The sequence below is a fragment of the Colias eurytheme genome, chromosome 14 (assembly GCF_061535395.1).
Source record: "Colias eurytheme isolate Ceu_HAF_F1 chromosome 14, ilColEury1 Martin Lab GWU primary, whole genome shotgun sequence".
Classification (NCBI taxonomy): domain Eukaryota; kingdom Metazoa; phylum Arthropoda; class Insecta; order Lepidoptera; family Pieridae; genus Colias; species Colias eurytheme.
In genome coordinates, this window is record NC_142993.1 from 6,077,405 (window position 1) to 6,097,971 (window position 20,567).

The following is a 20,567-nucleotide window of genomic DNA, read 5'->3' on the forward strand; positions in this document are numbered from 1 at the left end:
GTGTTTATGAATGTGATGGTTCTTGTATTGGCTGCAGTAATACATACCGCCATAGTGATACAAAACACGTACAAGTAGGTACGTTGGTAAGTATATGACTATTTATGTATTCAGTTGAAAAGGACAACGGTGTTAGGCAAACTTCTCCTTTGAAATCATGCTTACAATAATTAAAAGTAACAATTTCTTTATTTCTGAAAGTAGAATAACAAATAATATTATTATTATGGTATTAGCAGGTAATTTCTTAATCAAAATAGGTTTTCTCAAAACATTAAGGGTGCGTATAAAGCAAAATTACCAATCTTCTATTAGATGACACGTGTAATATTCAAGACCAAATCTAAAAAATAAAATATATATCAAACTAGATGATATGTTCAACGATTCTGTTCAATCAAAAACATAAAATATTAAAATTGACTCGATAAAAAAAAATCACCAAGTTAGCTCTAATTTTCACACTTTTACGTTTTCTACTTGACATGGTAATACTTATTATGATTTTTTTTTTCATAAACAATTATATTAAAACATTTGCAAGATATTTGTCAGAGCATTTTGTGTAATTACTTTTAGTTTTGGTTTTATCTGCGATAAACCACTTTTATCGTGACAAAACCAAACGTTTATCTCGAGAAAAAAAGAGCGCCAAAAGTGGTGTATCGCAGATAAAACCAAAACTAAAAGTAATTACACAAAATGCTCTGACAAATATCTTGCAAATGTTTTAATATAATTGTTTATGAAAAAAAAAATCATAATAAGTATTACCATGTCAAGTAGAAAACGTAAAAGTGTGAAAATTAGAGCTAACTTGGTGATTTTTTTTTATCGAGTCAATTTTAATATTTTATGTTTTTGATTGAACAGAATCGTTGAACATATCATCTAGTTTGATATATATTTTATTTTTTAGATTTGGTCTTGAATATTACACGTATCATCTAATAGAAGATTGGTAATTTTGCTTTATACGCACCCTTAAAAGAAATAAAAACAATGAAAACTTGTATTTTCTGAAGTAAACAATGTACTTGACAAAACTCAACAACGTTAACGGGAAATTACACAATATAAACATATCGCTATAAAACTTAGTCAATAAATCGTTTCAGATTTATCTCTGTTGTCACTAAGTAAATATATAAGGCCGTTAGTCCACTTAAAACGGCAATAAAAGCCTAGAAACTAAAATATGTCCGTAGGTCTGTATGTGTCATATTATTTACAGTATATATAAATAGCAAAATTACATACTACTGAGTATTATTTCTTTTACAACATACTTAGAAGGCAAGAATAGACTGAATTCTAGATAAAAAGTCCTTAAGAGAACAATATTGTAGTGTGTAGAAAAGGAATATCACATCACCACAAGCACAAACTAGATTTCTCTTTCATCATTTATGATACATAATTGAGAAGAGATATCTAATATAGGTATTATTTTTATCTTTAACTTGCCACAAAGCACAAAGGCACTAGAAAACACAACATAGTCCTTATAATAGTCTATACTTTAGAGTCTCTAGAAAGTTCTGTCTGTCTCTGTTGGTGGACAAACGATATTATATCGAAGTTAGCGAAGTTGTTTGGCACTCGTCACGCCTCAAGTGTCGGCCGGCTTTGAGGGCACTCGAATACATTTTTGCAGCTCGTAAGTTACGATCTTTGAACAGGTGCTTGAATCACAAAGCGGATCATGAAGATAATATAGAAATTTCTATATATAAACCTCTATTTATCTTGGAATATCATGGCGCTTTTGTTTATATTTTGATGTAGGTAGTATGAGGCAAATTTCCTGGAAGTAAGGGGTATTTATTATTGTGTTAATACGAGTAAATTTAGAAACGCTATTGACACGTCATAATATATAAATTTCATAAATGTGCAAAAGGAGAGCAGGTTATACAAAGACGAGTTGGTAAGAAACTGTATCGGAATGTAAAAAAAGGTTTTGAGAATAACAATAAATAAATAGCTAATGGTTGGTGTTGATAAAAAAATTGCCTAGAATAATAATTACTACGGATGTCCTTTTGGGTATGCCCAAAGGGACATCCGTAATGATTATATTAACAACAGAATAATTTATTAATTATGAATTTCATCTCAAGACATTAAATTGAATAGACAAACATTCGGTCCTCTTCCCTTCCGGCTTTAATAAATTTTGTGCCGCTATTTTTTATTATTTACTCAAATAACAACGTAATCAATCGTCACAATTTGCGTAATATACAAAGGCCTTTTCGGAGCTTCAAATGTAAATATTATTTTGGTTGCGATCACGAGTATTTTGGTAAATTCGCGTTATTCGTTGTTTGCTAAACGGTTAAAACGAACTGGGTAGATTAAACGTTTGATTCAATGTATCATGGAGATATAAACATTGCTTTTAGAAATTTATTTTGCATAGATTTATTTTTTGATTGATTTATTATTTTATGATATCATCAGTTTATTTGATTTATTGTTATCACTGCGGGAACGGGTCGTGTGGATTGATGTTACAATATTATGTTGTTGACATAGTCGTTCTACTTTTAGTAAATGTGAATATTACATTCATATTATATATTCATAGTCGCCATGCGTTGAAACCAGTTGAAACTAAATAGGTATTCATTATAAAAACAAAAACTAAAAGAAAAATACCGGCAGGTTCGACCACGAAGATATAAAGATTCTTCTCAGTGGTATTCTAAAACAAACAACAAAGATTAATATCACTATTCTTGCTGGAATGCAGAATCCAATCCTAAAATCCGTGTCTTCAAGAATCTAAGGCGCATTAAACTTCGTGTCAGCCATCCTCAGCTAAACCAACGCAATCTAAACTTTGAACAATACTCAGTCGCAGAAAATTGTATTCTCGGGGCATTTATTAAACACTTTAGCGTAAGCAAAATGTATTCAGGATATACAGTTACCAAGTTGTTACGAAGACTTAAAATATGCTGCATTGTTCATTAAATTGGTCGCGTTTTCCGCAAACCGTGTTATGTATGAACTAAACTAATTTACATGCAGCGTTTTGGGTAACGTCAAATAAACGCTATTTACGAGATTAGATAATGGGAGCATTATGCGAATTTAGATTTTTATTTTATACTTTAGTTTGGTGAGGAACGAATAAAGATAATTGGAAACAAACGGCTTGTATGCCAGACTTTCAATTTAATAATATTAAAGTATTGAAAACGTTTTATAAGAAAACAGAACGACCGAAAAAAATGATTGTTTGAAAGACCGCCCTTATTAAATTCAGTTTATGCAATAATAAGCACAGTCACTAACGTTAAATTAATAATTATTTGAACTTCAAAGTGTACAACATATTTTATTTAATTTTCTCATCTGTCTGTTTCAATTTGTTATTTCATCAATTTATGATCTTAAAAAGAGCGAACGTATTTTGTGAAAAAGTTTTAGATTTTATATTATTTATATCTTAAAAGTAAATTAGGTTGTATTTTGGAAAAATAAACGTAAACAATCGTTAAAGATAATAAAAAAAAAACAAATCTAACACAACGTAAGCAATTAACTTTTTTCTTTTATTATTTTTATTATCTGTGTTGACCATGACGTTGACCTTGAAGCTAAGAAACCTGATTGGTCACAAGACGCTAGCACGGACCAATCAGGAACACGGATTTTGGACCCGCGAAAAAAGATGGCGGCTGCATTTAGAATCGGCGCAGGGACCACGATCGGTAATCGATATATGGATAAATTTAATCAAAATATTGTTAAGTGAAATAAAATAAGTTTTAATACGAATGTAAAACGTTTTTTTCATGTATGTGTGACGGCCACCATTAGGTATAAGTACTAATAATATGTTTCTTTTATTTTCCATACAGATCGTCAATATTGGTATACACAGGCCCAAGAAACGTTACAAAAGCGACTTCAATACGCAACTGGAAAAAACCCTATAGCCAAGTAAGTGTAATTTTTTATATAATTATTTATATATTTAAGTTGTATTGTATGTACCTACGTAGGTATACCTATGTATAAGCTTTTTCAGATGATAGATACAATGATGCATATTATACCTACTTTAAATTGAAATTTTTTCTCTGGATTACATCAAAACGGCGAAATTAAATTGAATGAAATTTTTTCTAATGTAAATTTGATATTGCATGATTATTATGTACCTATCTACTATCAATATGGGTGCATATTGAATTAAATATCAAAAGGATAATCAATTTAAGCCTTAACGTGGCGTAAAATTCACGGTCACAACTTTGAAAAAATTCTACACAATGTTCCTGAAACTGTTCTATTATGTACCGTTTCGCTGTTTTTCATCGTAATTTTAAAGTAATTTATAAAAGTTTACAATCTCATTTTGTTCGTTTTCCCCAAAGATTTTAGACCATAAAAAGGCAACTGTAATTTATCAAAGAACGACCTTACGAGCAATTTACTCTGTGTAACGAGTCCGATAAATTAATAGCCCAAAATAATGTGACCCTCCAAAGATTTTACTTTAATGGTCAATGTCAACACGTTACTTATCTTTTATTAGATTTATTTTATTAACGTTGTATTCGTAAAAATAAAGCTACGCTATTATTACATTGGCATTCTAACAAGCTCTTTCATAAAACAATCTAGTTTAGGAGTCGGTTAATAGGAATTTATAAGACGGAATAGGTACATAAAGTGTTGTATTTTATTTATTCATGGCACGGCATCCAATAATCGAAAATATTATAATACCGATAAAGCTCTTGAATCGGAAATACGCAGGCTTTCGCCCAAACTGTTTACTATAAAGTTCTAACATAGCATGGATCGTCTTTGAACATATACCTAGTAATTGTTGCGTGTTTAATGTTAATTCAACCCAATAATGTTAAGCGTTCTAGACTGTGAAATCTTTGCAGAACGACACAAAGTATAATCAATCATGACTCATGAGGCTTCGATATCATTGATTAGACGTAGATTATTTAAACTCAAATTCTAAGAACGACTGAAGTCTGAACATTTATCAACCCAATATTCATTCTTAATTAATAAAGGTATAAATTAGTAGGTTTAATATTCGATACATATAAACAAGAAAACTAAATAAATAAATATAATCATAAAAGTTAGTATCTAGATAGCACTAAAACATAAGTTGGTGATTTAGATTTTTGACCCAGTTTATTACATAGTATGTGGCGTTCATTTATGTCGCACATAAAAGCAGCTTTCTCTAATAAATTTCAAATTCAGGACAATCATAAATAATTCCGCGCCAGAGAACTGAGATGACGCCTTCCATCTTTGCATCGTTAAGTGCGGGTTTTCGTAGGCTTCTGTTATGATATGGGAATTTAAATTAAGATTGCTCCTTTAGAATGTATTATTCATAATGAAGTTTGTTTTGCTGGAGTAAGTGATTTTAAGTGTTAGTAGATTGATAGTTTGGATAAGTATTTAGTTCTTTGACAATGACTATAATAATATTATCCAGTACAAACAGTTTTTCTAAATACGTAAGTAAATATTATTTTGATATCGAGACTTACCTATTCTTATTTTAATTTTTATAATACACGGTGTTTATTACACTAAAAATTATGTAAAATTTAGCATTACTAAAACCAAAGTACATTTATAACTTTATTTTCGCATCTTTTGACTAAAAACAATAATTGCACTTACGAAATTTTACATATTCTGCATAGGTATACATTAAAATAGCTCCTCCTACAGCTCAAGAGAGCTATTTATTACCTAAACATAACTGTATCTGTATTTACTCACACAATATTATTCCCCAGGAACGTGATACTGGTAGTGGGAGACGGTATGAGCTTAACAACCGCAACCGCTGCGCGAATACTGCGAGGACAACGGCGTGGTCAGAGCGGGGAGGACACAGACTTAGTGTGGGATACATTCCCTGCAGTTGCATTAGCTAAGGTAACGTCTTCTTGTTTAGAAGGTTTGTTTGTAAGATTCATGTGCCCAGTACCCTTTTGAATTTGGTCAGGTGTCAGGTAATACTTGAGTAGAAATTGGTCTGTTTATTGAGGTATGTGCCCCGTGAGCAGCTTTTGTATAATATGGTAAGGTAATGCCTGAGTAGATTGGTTTGTTAGTAAGAGGTGTGTTAAGGAAGTAAGTAGCTAGTGTATTAGGAAACCTATTTGGTTGGAGGCTGGTTGTTTATAAGAGGCATGTATGCGGTAATGTAGGGAGTAGCTTAGTATTGAGTAGTTCCTCCATCAGGTAAGGTAATGTCTTCTTGGTTAGATACTCTTTTATTAATTGTAAATGGTTAGAGAGAAAATTGTCGCATTACCTGGTAATGTCTGTTTGGTTGGACACCAGTTTGTTTATCAGAGGAATGTGCACGTTTAATAGTAAGTAGCCGTCGCATTAGCTACGATAATGTCTTCTGTTTGGTTTGGGTTTGGTTTGTTTGTAGAAGGTATGTGCTCCGTAGTGAGCAGTTCGTGTACAATGCTTTTCACTAATGTTATGTGTTCTGTTTAATCATAGACTGATTAAATTTAATTGGTAGGTATGTGCTCGGACAGTAGTTAGCAGTTGTTGCATCAGATGATAAGGTCGTCATATGTTTGGTTTTGAACTTGAAATTTATAATAGTTGTATAAGGAAAATTAGATTCTTTATTTTTTTTAAAACGACATTGTACATAAATTAAATAAGTACTCCCTAGTAAGTAGTAATCCAACGTCGCTGCCCACCACAGAATGTGCCAATTAGGTCCTCAATACATTTTCCAAGCCCGGTTCTCGACGTAATTAAAAACGTTTTAGTGGCCAAGCGGCTAAGAGCTTTCTTAAATTAACTTAAGTACAGGCCAAATAGTTTTTGGCAGTGTTGGTTGCGGACGTTACAACCGATTAAACCGTGTGACGTAATCGACGCTTAATAGAGCTTGTTAAGCTTGAATTTGCGATTTTGTGTGAATTTGCGAATTTGCGATTCTTATACTAAAAGGAAATAAGTAAATAATTGTTTTCAAGGTATAATTCAGACCTGGTAAAACATTGTTTAATATTTGATAGCGGTGATTAAAAACTGTCACCTCTACAAATAAACTGCTGGCTGCTCCAAACTGCTGGCAGTTTATCCACCAAATTTTATGCAAAATAAATTATTATTTATTTTTCACTTCAGAACATATTACATTTCTAAACCAAACATCTGTCTACGACCCAACATAATTGTTGAACGTTACACATGTTCCATTTTATTACATCTTTTTTTAATTTACTCAGCACGAAAATTTTAATATTGTTTCCAAGAAACGGATTCATAATAAAGATTCCTCGAGATATATTACATTTCACATTTACATATCTTATTTTCGTATTACACGCACGCACTGTAAAGATATTTAATTAAAATTAAGGCGTATACATTGTCTTATCATACGTAAAGGTCGGGATTAGAACAAGGGAGTCAAGATTGCGTTACATAAATATGAGCACACTGTACTAAGCCTTAGCTAGTTACTTTTTAATTAGGCATTAATTCTAACTCGCACGCCTTGGTTTTCATCCTTATTAGCCAGTTTTGTAGACGGATTATTAAACAATTTGCCATCCTTATTTCACAAATGATAATAATGAATATCTGTCTTTTGTTTTGTAACTGTACAGCTACATCTACTTCATATATAAATTGTGTTCACCTAGGTACTAATTAGCCCATTGAGCCCCGAACGGCCCGATCGGTCCACGACACAATATAGATTTTCTATTGTGTCTGTGATTCCGGGGCCTGAGTTATTATTTGGTTAATAGGTTATCTTATAAAATCTGTTAAAAATATATAAAACCATCTTACCTTACAATATTATCTTATCATTTATTTTCCTACACATTTCTAATCATCTGCCACAAAACTTTAATTTTATTTTCTTCAGTACAATTTTAACAACATTAAATACAAAGCGGAGTTAAGTACAAATGTTTAGCATTACACAGTGGTGATTCGTGTGCGAGCCCTGTTTCCACATGGGCTTATCCTGCGTAACATGAAGATGAATGAGCAGGCGTGACCTTATTGTAAGGATCACTAACTTCTCATAGTATCAAAATTGTAAATAGGAACAATTGCTTGTATTACATAATATTTATATAATAAAAATGTATCGCCAATCGCTAAGCTTAAAACTCGAGAAACGAAGAACTGGACCAATTTTTTTCCGTTTTTTTTAAGGAATAATAAATGATCATAGAGAGAGAACAAGAAAAAGGGCATTAGGGCAGAATAACTTCTGCCGGGGCTGCGAGTATTGTCGTATATTCTAAATCTGACCAAATTCAAGATTTTTGTGTAATGTTGTAATTTAATACAGTTAAACGTACGTTTATCTAAAATGTTATCTGTATTATTTGCCGGAATGTTTATAATAAATAAATATTATTCAATATCTTATAAGATTTCTAACAGAACCACGCGGTTATAACTAACGTGGTATAAGTCACACTGACTTCTCAACGTAACCCAATAATTTAAATATAATTTCGTCGCATACATTGTTAAAACAAAGCTTCATTTGCAATCTACATAAAAGACTCGTTATTGTAAGTCCAATTATTTTAAAGTAGCATAATTGTGACTGAATTCAATATGTTAACTAGAGTGTGATTAAATATCTTTGTATTGTTTCAACACAATGTCGACAACTATATTATGCCTTTTGAGGGGTATAAGTATACGTAGTAATTTATAAACCGTTCAAGCTATTCTCTTTACCCTACTAACCGAATATATACAATTGTTTTGTCAAACAATCTTGGAACTTGCTCCATTCCTCAACGTTTGTATAGTTTTATATTTGTCTAAGAAAAGTAAATAGTATTACTTGACTGTTCAACTATGACCGAAGTATTTTTCTATTTGTATAAGCAATATTTATTACATATAGAAAATACTATAATATTAGATAAAATTATGCTTAAAAGTTGAAAATTAGATATTTAAACATGAAAAATTCAAACTCAAACTCAAACTCAAACATTTATTTATTCAATTGAGTATTTGAATAAAAAAAAAATATTGATTTTTTTTATGTATTTTGAAACTTTATTATTAATAATATTGATATTTAATACAAATAACTTCAAAAACATTTTTTTCCGTTAATTATAAGCAATTAAAAATTGATGAAATTTAAATTAGAATCACGTGACTAAAAACGCGCCATGACTGGTCACCACAGTTGTGACGTCATAATGTTATAGCTATGTATTAACTGCAGTACATAGCGTTTACGGCTATTACACGTGACTAGACAATAATATTGAAAGTTTATTGCTAAAATACGATTTGTTAGTTGGTTCCGAATTAGTTAGTTAGTTACGAAAAAAATAAGAATCATCAAGAATAGATGTTGATATATTTATGATCACCGATTTTTGTCAGGAGTTGCCTTTGTTGTATTCGTACATAATGGTACAAAACGATAACTTTTGAGGTTCGCCATTTTTAATATAAATTTAAGTAATATAATTAACAATAAATATTTTTAATATGTAATTTAATAATGACAACAAAATTAAATAGATCAAAACACTGTATTAACACGCTTTTATTAGCTTCACCTGTATGTTTGTATGTAACAGAATCCTTTCGAAGTTTCGACTCGATTTTGACCCACTTAAAACCGACGGATTTTGTTCAAATTTTGAACACTTATCAAGGTCCGATGACAATACAATAATATCATAAATTTATCCTGATAAGGATCGCCAGGATCAGCTTAAAACATATGTTTGTATGTAACCAATTCTCCTTTCGATTCGATTTAGACCCACTATAAACCGACGGATTTAATTTAAATTTTGTATACTTATAAAAACCCGGTAACAATACAATAATTTCATAAATTTACCTTATTATCCTGTTAAGTATTTCAAACTATATTTATTGTTCTATCAACTGCAATGAGTGAAAACTAACATTATGACGTCACACGCGCTTGGGTGACGCTTCGGGAGTTGCCGGCGTGTCTTCGGTACTGCATTCAAAGACTAATTTTTATTTTGAAATAACTTTTGAATTATTGCAAAAAAATAAAAATAAAAACAGTTTTGTTATAAAACTAATATATAATCTTTCCATTTATCACAAAAAAATTTTTAATTCAAATACTCAATTAGACTTCTTCTAGAAGCACTTTTGAAACGTCATTAGGTACATATTTTTAACATTTACCAAGCATTTACCACATATTTTTATTCAATAATATAACACCAAAATTCAATGTACCTAACAACTAATTAAATTTTTATAAACTATGATGATGTAAATGTGAAAGTAATGAAGGCATATCTAAATCACAAAGTTTTGCCGTAATTAACAAACTAAATGTTAAACAGTTTCAAGTTTTAGCTCATAAATTTCATTAAACGAATATGACGCGTGAGGATTTCCAGGTTGGAGAGTTCGTAAAAATGATTTTTAATGCCTCTCCTTACATTTCCCGACGTATTTTTATATAATATACATTTTATATTACGCTGGTTTTTGTAGACATAGAACTTTCATAATGCTAATTATTTAGAGAAGTAAATAAACTACACTTCCATAATTCTTTAAGTACATGTCTATAAAACTATTCAGGTGAATTACAATATATTTAGTACGAAAATTACACAACAACATAAAATTTTCTTTCTAATTTAAGTCATTACTTTTATAGACATACAACGTGGACGCGCAAACCGGGGAGTCATCAGCTTGTGCAACTGCACTTTTATGTGGTGTGAAGGCGAGATATGAAACATTGGGCCTGGACGCAGGAGCCAGGTTCAATAACTGCGCTTCTACCATCAATTCTAAGGTCACTTCCTTGATTGATTGGGCTCATGATGCAGGTAAGCAAAAACATATTGTTTGCAAGAGTTTTATTATCTAGAAATATAAGAAAGGCTTATGTAGATAATAATTATTCACATAATACAAATTCACCATGGATTAAGATCAAATTTGACAAGATCTTAGACAAGATATAAACAATTCAAATGTTGTTTTTATCTGAATTCTCTCTATGCATTTTAATACTTTGCTAAAAAAGTTTCAACAAAATCAGTCCAGGAATTATTTCTCGAAACCAGCACAACAAACTACACACATGTTCATAGTCTTCTACAGTTTTATAACATGTAAATATAATGAAACGATGCACGAATAAATAAATAAACATTCACATCACCAGAATTGTTGTTTACATGTCCATGGAGTACAAATAATAATTTATAGACCATTTCGTGTATCCTACATCCATTTACGGAAGATTATGAGTATTTATTGTGGTTTGGAACATCAATATTAGGTTGTCTAAAAACAAATTGCCGGTATTTTAGACGAAAGTCGAGATTTCATATTAATTTTGATAATATCTCGATAAAGCTAAATAATTTGTGAAATGAACCTGTATTTTTTTGTTAATCAAATGGCTAATAATTATCAACTTCTTTTGTTTAATTAACCTTAAAGCTTAATATTTTGTATTTTCAAAGATCTTATTTCACAAGCAAACCGAAAAAGTGGTTGCGTTGGTAACCAAAGCAAAGTTGTGTGTATAACGTTATCTATGGTTGTGAACCTAAATCAGAACTTCTTACATTGAACCTAAAAAAGCTTTTTACAGGCAAATCAATGTTTCAAAAAAAGACGTGTGGCACTCGGGGACTGCCGCGGTAAAGCTATTGCGTAGCATGCCTTCAAGCCACACCTCCGAGCCCGTCGGAGTGGGGAGCGTGAGGTCTTTTCGTTACGGAATTTCTCGATTTGGTCCCCGCGCTCAAGGTCCGCGATAGAAGCTATGCAATAGCTTAAAAACTCTTTTTTACAGGCAAATCAAGTGGTATAGTAACAACAGCACGGATAACCCACGCGACGCCGGCAGCACTGTACGCCCACGCTCCGTCTCGGTACTGGGAGGATGATAGTCGCGTGCCACCCACGGTGCGACGCGATTGCAAGGATATAGCGCTGCAATTGGTGGAAAACGAACCCGGACGGAGTATTAATGTATGTATAATATAACTAAGAATAATAATAATTTGAGCAAGTTATTTTTTCTATACAGCGTGGGTGTGTTATTATAAAATGCTTCGAAATTTTTTAATAAATTAAAAAAGAGCGTGTGTGCTGAGCACACTTGTCAGAAATGAAACTTCTTTGGCAAGATTCAAAGTTACCAAAATCGGCGCCTTAGTGCATGACGTGGCGGTATTGGCATGACGCGACCTTGAAATTTTACTCTCACGCCTAAAGAAGTTTCACTTCAAAAGGAAAGTTCTCTCCTTCTTCTTATGAACATTGCAAATGCTGATTGTGTTTACAAATGTTTACGTTTACGATAGCATGAAAGTCCATTAAAAAATCAAATTGTATTCTAAATGTAAATCTTTAATCAATTACGTGGATTAGGTAGTGTAGATTTGTGTATGTGTGATACAATACAATGCTAATTTGCTATACCTAATTGTTGCAACACGAAATTAGAGTACAGTTTAGACATCAAAGGTATAGCTATATCTTAAAGAACTTGTAAATACAAGAGAGATGAAATATTCAATGCGAGTCTTTCTCACATGAATATAAATTGCGTGAGTAATGCCACTTATCCCGATGTAAGTTCAAACATCAACAGCTTATATTTAATTCTTTGTGTGAACCACTTTTTACATCCTTTGAATTTTGATATACAAAAACCTAGATCCTAAAGTATTTATTGCTTCTGCTATAATCAAATACAAATGGGGTACATAAATATTGTTATTATAATATTATCTTACACGTGCTTACTATCAGATTTATGTCCTATTTGCTTTACGCCCGCGGCTTCTCCCGCGTTTTCAAAGAAAAACCTGCACAGTTCCCGTTCCCGTGGGATTTCCGGAATAAAACTTATCCTATGTGCTAATCCAAGTTACCCTCTATGCGTGTGCTAAATTTCATTGTAATCGGTTCAGTAGTATTTACGCTAGCAATCAGATTGATGACCTATTTATCTTATTTGTGGGAATAATTTGACTAGATAACAAATAAAAACAATATTATTAAAGATTCAACAGCCCGATATTTGGTTGTTTGATCGATGGTATGCAATTACGTACAGACAGAAATATCCAATTTAGTCGGAACCGAATTAAAATGTTAGTTGTTAAATATTTTAAAACAATTTTAGTGCTGCGTTTCTGCGAGTTATTTCAATTGAAACTAGCAATAAAACTTCCTTTGTTTTGCTTATAAAATATGCGTTTTAAAGCTCTACGTTTTAATTATTATTGATTATTTTTCCGACCCCAATATCGACCAATAGAATTGCACCATACGACGTCACGTGGTACAACCTACGTGGTATTATACTGATAATTTTTTGAAAATTTTCTCTGGTCGTTGACGTCAAACTGACAGGTTGAATTCAATTGTGAAATTATTGGCCGACATTTGGGACGGAAAAATAATCCCCCGAATACCACACGAGCTTCAAAATTATCTGGCATTTCCCTCAAGGTTCCCTGCAAACAAATAAAGTTGTCAAGTTTTTCAGGAAAAATCACTCGCGCTTCGCGCTCGTGATTTTTTAACCTTGACTAAAAACTTGACTCCTTCATTTGTTTGCAACGAACCTATCGGAAAATACCCGATAATTTTGAAGCTCTTGTGGTATTATAAGTGAAAACTTTTTAGAAAACGTTATATTCAGGATTACGTGAATTGAATAAAAAATAAACTCTTTATTAATGAAAAGTGATCCAAAAACAAAAGTAATACTGATAAAGTAAAATATTTATTATCTGTATTTCTTTTTAAATTGCGTGCCTTCCTTTTGCTGTGTATAATCTATGGTCTCTACTCTGTGGAACATCGAAGTGATTGTATCGTACGAAAAAGTAACTGCTTAAAATACAAGAAAAGCATTTTATTTGCCACTCTGCAACAAATACGATTAATAATTTATAAAATGCTATTTTTAGCAGATTCCTCTCACAAATTTTATAATATGTATCTATACCTATCTTATTAAAATGGCAATTATAATATTTTTCCTCAGCTTCATTATACGCGATATTCTCTTAATGTATTTATTCTTATTTATAAAAGCTTCACAATTGATTCTAACAGAAATTAGTCTTAAATTTATCTTATTCTTAACTGATTTTTCTTGGTATTAGGGAGTTTCATTTCATGCTTAATCGAAAAGAAAATTTAGCTCCTACAGGTTACATACCTACTAAAAATACGTTAATATTTGTTATTTATAATATAAATATTAATGTTTTCAATTTTAATAAAAGTCCCGTGCCTCCTTGTTTTCTATGTCTTACTGATTGAATATTATAATTATAATTTTAATTGAATATTAATAAAAGGCAAGTAGATCGTCTTTTTGTATCCTGCTAGAGATAATAATATTTTCGTACAACAAAAATTAGTATTTTTGTTAAAATTCAACGAGAATCAAACTAAACCTGTACAAGAAATTGTTAAAGTTATCAAAATAAATATAAATGTATTGTCCATTTTTTCATTTTGAAATTAACAGTGTAAAGGTCATCTTTTATCAGTGTTTAGAGCCGGAAAATTTAGATATTAAATAAAGAACAATAAAAGTAATTACACTGAGATTATACAGATGGATGGAAACAAAAGGCGAAAAAATAATATCTCAACAGTAATAAAATATTTAATTAATTGATACAGTCTTTTCCCGTGCTATTTTCGGGATAAAAATATCCTGTGTGTTAATAAAAATTATCTTCTATTTGTGTGCCATATGAAAATCGTTTCTGCAGATTTTCCGTAAAGGAGTAACTGACAAACAAACATACAAAATTTATAACAACAGTAGTACGAACCTAACATTGAAACCTACAACATGATTCACAACATTTCAATTACAGTGTGTTCCCGCACTACAGTTTCTAAGCAAGCTTGTGTGGACTTCAAGCTATTTGTTTCAACTGGCGTTACGTCTCTTTTGTTTATGAAAAGCAGCTGAGATTCGCCATTGAGTGGCATTGTGCTTTGTTCAACTTGCATAGTTAATCCTTTGCCATACACATTACAGCATTTATTCAAGTTTAGAGTGTTTAATTCTCGTTAGCTATTTGCATTTTAATCGTGAACGTTTATCGTGTGTGAAAAACTTAAAATAATAAATTAATATTCTAGTTTCGCACTTTACAAAAAATAAAAAGAAAGGTGATATTTTTTTAATTACCACATAAAATAATGCAAATTTACGCGTAGTTTTTTTTTTTTTAAAAAGTATAAGAATATTTCATGTTGCTCACTGGCACTGTTTGGTTTAATTTTCCAAATAAATGAGAGAAAGAATAACATTTTCATTGAACACTGAATAAACTTATAGCATGGGGAAATGTAAATAGCTATTGACCAGAGACCGAATATCAGAATTCCGTTGTTTGTATTCTCTATTACCATCTCTACCAAACACGTATCACGAATCTGGAAGCTAATCAGAGTTAGATTAATGCAATTATTCGAGCCAATAGGTATACAATGTAATTGTATTCTGTTGCTTTCACGTAGGTACTATAACTGATAAGCGAATTATGTGATATATTCTTTTGTGAACAACAAGTGAACAATTATCGAGTCAGCTATTATCGTACTATAATGCATATTCCTCATATTGTATGAGACATGAGTGGACAATGGATATGCCTTATAATTGTTATCTATCTATATTTTGTATTTAATTTTTTTTCAATGTTCACAATAATTATTTTTAGTCGGAGTGTAAAAATAGCAATCTGTTATAGTTTAATTAATACTTAGAAAGGGTCTCTATTTATTACATCTTAATTATCCTCAATTTTATTGTTAACGATTCGTTGTAGCAACACGGAACTGAATTCGGACATTTTTCTCACGGATATTGTATTTGAATTTGTCAATAATGATAAGAGAAACATAGAATTATATACAAGATCTTCAGAAGAATAGTAATAATCTATTTCAAATTACACATGCTTTTTTATTTCCTAGGTTATAATGGGTGGTGGAAGAAGACACTTCTTACCAACCGTAACACCAGATCCAGAGCATCCAAATCGAGAAGGCAGAAGATTAGATGGCAGAAATCTCGCAGAAGACTGGGCAAGGGAAAAGAAAAGGCGGCATTTACGAGCCCAGTATATACATACAAGAGAACAGCTGTCCAAACTTGACCCACGGTCGGTGGATTATTTGCTAGGTAAGAATGATTAGACAGGAATAGAGGAACTTAAGATTATTGTAGAATTTTTGATTCTAAGAAGGTTTTTATTAACATAGACAAAAACCTACGATACTTGGGTACAAAAAAATATAATATGGAAAAAAATAGTCATGTTAAATATAAATATAATGCCAAAATTGTTCTAAATAAGTTACAAAGAATGTTTCTGTAATACTGGATGACAACTATTAAAGTATCACTTTATCATAGGTAGGTACTTCCTTTCCTTATAGGTCAAGTTAATTATTACCGATGCTATGGATTTAGCATAGATATGTTTGTACAATTCTAATTTGCTTGATCTACATTTTGTTCCACGATCCGTGGATTATTTGCTACGTAAAAATAATTACTTTCAGGCTTGAATGAATTTGTAAAAAACAACGCGGAATTTTGGTCAAGGCGGCTTTGATCAAACTTTTTTTCCTTAAACGCCGTTATGTTAATCATTATTAACGATACCTACTACTTAGTTTAAAACAATGTTATTTTTTCATTTAATTTCAAAATTTATGAAGTAAATTAAACCGTTAAGTGATTGATTGTCTAGCAGAGTTTAGTCATATTATTTATAAACTTTAGTCAATCTATTTTTATTACACGAACACTTCCCTCGCACTATACAGATCGTCTCATATTACAGTCTATCTGAGAGCGCTCTAGATACGTCCTAGGTATTAGTCATTCTATTGCCATTATGCAACAGGATATCCTATATCACTGAGAGCGTCATATGGTTAGTCAGAGAGGCGTAAAGTGATGCGACTTGATAACGCAATATCAACCTTAATAACACACGTTTGAGATCATTAATTCTATAAATTATTTAATGCACAAAACTATATTATGTTACGACTCGAATCATTCCACTTCATTTGATAGCTAAGTTCATAATATTTTACAAAATTTGTGAAGCATATTATTTTAAGATCGAGGTAAATAATATCAAGCATTAAATTGACATTCATTTAGCTACAATAGAGTCAGAAGTCAATGGAGTTAAAAGGCGAGGGATATTCACCATTTTCCTTGTTTATTTTCGTACAAAGAAAGAACAGAATTTCCGATAATATCATGAAGCCAATATAACACCGCCCTCACCACAACTATTATTCTAACCAAGAACTATTATTAAATGTCACATCCACAAAAAGTTAGTCATATATAAGTTACTGCAATCGCAGTTGGAACGATGTTTTCCGCGATTAAATTTCCGTTCAAGGAAGTTTCACCAATCTTGAAAGTTTTCCATCGTCTCACATGTGCATCTTGGCACAGTGACAAGTTTGTCTGGCCAATTTGGCCTGAAAACATACAGACTATATTACCTTGTAACCGAGTTTGTTGACGGTAAAAAATGATGCGTGTCAGGAGGAAGGTTGCCATTTAAATGAATGATCGGGTGATGCTTTGAACTTTTACAAGCTACAAAATTGTATAGCATTTGCCAAAATTTTTCAATATATACGACTGTAAGTTACACGTATTCTTTCATTTATATTATCCTATCAATTTCACTATCCTGTTTGTAAATCTTCTATGAGGAAAAATATTAAGGAGATAATATGGGAAATGCTTTATATTTGATTAGTTTGGTTTTGAATTTATATTTTTGGTTTTATGGCATTCAAATGCTTTATAAATATAAATTTATAAAGAATAGAAAAAATTCGATCACGAGGCGGGACTCGAACCCGCATCCTACGCGCCATTCCGGGGCGGATGCCTGACCAACTCAGCCACTCGTGACCCGCCAGAGTAATCGAATTTATTCTATTGGATTAAATGGTTGTTAATCATCTCAATAGATGGCGCGCGGTGTGTCCCTTCAGACACATAAAACTGAAAGAATAGAATAAATTCGATTACTCTGGCGGGTCACGAGTGGCTGAGTTGGTCAGGTATCCGCCCCGGAATGGCGCGTAGGATGCGGGTTCGAGTCCCGCCTCGTGATCGAATTTTTTCTATTCTTTATAAATTTATAGTTTGGTTTTAACAAGATTAGAACCCATTAGTAATTGGCCTCATAATCCGTTCATTTATCTAAATCAATTTCAGTATATTAAGGTTCATGTAACTTAGATTATGTAGTAAGCTACACAAAGAATAAATAAATACAAAAAATATTTAATTATGACGACAAAAAGTATACCACTTCGACAGCCAACGTTTATTCTACAATCTCTTAACAACTTGATAAATAAACTCTTCAATCACATAACTATTAAAGTGACTATTACCATTTACAAACTCATCCGCATCAATGGCGTGCTTTCAAACCGTGCAATATATTTGACGCTGCAATTAATTAAGGGTGTCTGAATTCAAACATTTCTGGGGAAAATCACTCCAGTTGGAATCCTTTTAGTCGCTTGACTGACGTCTCAGTAAACATGAAGCAGTATTGCTTTATTTGCTCTCTAGACTTAATGGAAATGCGTCTTGGGTTTTGCTTATGCTTTAAAATATTTAAATTCGTTTGAAAAAATATGAAGGTTAAGTAAATGGTAGGTGTAATGATTTTGATTGTTTTATTAAGGGTCAGGATTTACCTAAGTACAGTGTTTCATTTTAGGTGTAAAGTACTTGTATAAAATATGTTGTGGTTATAATGCTTTTTAAACATAAATTAATAATTACTCATATAGGCGCTAAAGCAAACACTAATAAAATACTTTTACAGTCGTGCCACACGTTTACTACAGCAGTAAAATAATTTCGAATAAAGTGATATAATATATACATTTCTTGTTGTTGTTTACCTGTTTTTTTATGTATTTTACTAAAGTTTTATTGTTACCCTAATAGCCACTGACTGTGCTAGTTCAGTGACCTTAAGTAGATGTTAACCTCATAAAGAATTCTCTGTTTTGCCTTAAATAAAGTATCCCGTACTTCCTGCCTCAAGAAAATATAAGTGAGTAAGGTTTCATGAGGTCTTTGACCTTTATACAATCAGATTAGGACTTAATACACGTGTAACAAAATAAGTCTATTACGAACGAACATTTAAATGTTTTTCACAGACTAAATAACATTAAAACTTCATCCAAAACACCACATTTTTTAATTAATTTTAAACGAACTTTATGCGAAGATAAATTTTAATGAATCCGCTGCTATCTTATTATAACTCTGTTATGGAATTATCTACTAATCTAAGCGGGCTTTATAATGTTTATCTTTATAAGCGGCACCTATTAATTAATGAAAAGGAGTAATTATTTGCTTTATTAGTATTTTAATGAGAAGCTCGAAAGATAGATCAACAATTTAATATTGTCAACAGGATTAGGGCTTTCGTACTTAAATATAAAGGCTGAATTTTGTAGAATACTAGCCGCGATCTAAGCTATTCTCGGGTTTATCTCTCTCCTATTTCATATAATATTGTATCTTTTATTATTATAATATCTATCTATTTGTAAATTAGTCCACCTTCATCATCATCATCTTCAAAACCTTTATTTCTTTCTGTTATAAATATCACTACGATAAACTTTCTTAAAGTTAACATTTAACATACCTATATGTATAAAAACAACAAAAAGCCAATAAGCAGACCCATGAAGCAGTTTAGATATTGATAACTAAGTACCAAACTGCTCAAGTACCAGCAGTGGGAACATAATGGGCTTAATGATGATGATGAAATTAAACCAACTTATTATACAGGTGAATTATGTATAATTATTTCATCACCTACAGGTGATTAAACCAACTAATAATTATACAGGTTTATTCGAATACTCCCACATGGAGTTCAACGCGGAGCGAGGAGCGGTAGCGGACGAGGACGGCACAAGCGCAAGCGGAAACGTGAAGGCCGAAGACCCGTCACTCGCTGACATGACACGCGCTGCCCTTTCTATATTGACAAAGAATGATAAGGGATTCTTCTTATTGCTCGAGGGTGAGTTGACTTTTAGTACTTTCCGTGACACTATGTCACTCAAAATTTTAAGGCTTTGTGTAAAAGTAAGGAAACTTTGTTCTAATGTGATTAATATTAATATAACAGCCACGTGTAGCTATATAGTAATTATAATAGTAAACAATTAAGTTTCGAGATATATTCCCGTATCCATAACATTAATTAATGGCTTCCTGTATCCAATTTCCCGAGTTCTGCCTTCCAATGCCGCACATTACTCAGAGATGACTTGCAAGAGTAGAATTATTTACCGAACGATTAATTTGATTGATTTTCATCCTACACACTTAATACAAAGATAGAATAGCGAACATATTTTGCTATATTACAGTTTGCTGATTGTGTTCGAAATAAAAACCAATGATT

The 20,567-nt window shown here is 31.6% G+C and overlaps 1 protein-coding gene across 1 annotated transcript in view; it reads left to right on the plus strand.

Moving 5' to 3' along the window:
- The window catches only part of LOC149902919 (alkaline phosphatase-like), an 88,798-nt gene that overhangs the window by 63,870 nt on the left and 4,361 nt on the right, over positions 1–20,567 (plus strand). Inside the window, exons 3-8 of the mRNA XM_090109402.1 lie at positions 3,876–3,957; positions 5,805–5,946; positions 10,709–10,883; positions 11,864–12,042; positions 16,036–16,243; positions 20,004–20,180. Of these exons, the coding sequence (XP_089965528.1) occupies positions 3,876–3,957; positions 5,805–5,946; positions 10,709–10,883; positions 11,864–12,042; positions 16,036–16,243; positions 20,004–20,180 (963 nt within the window). The remainder of the gene's footprint in view (positions 1–3,875; positions 3,958–5,804; positions 5,947–10,708; positions 10,884–11,863; positions 12,043–16,035; positions 16,244–20,003; positions 20,181–20,567) is intronic.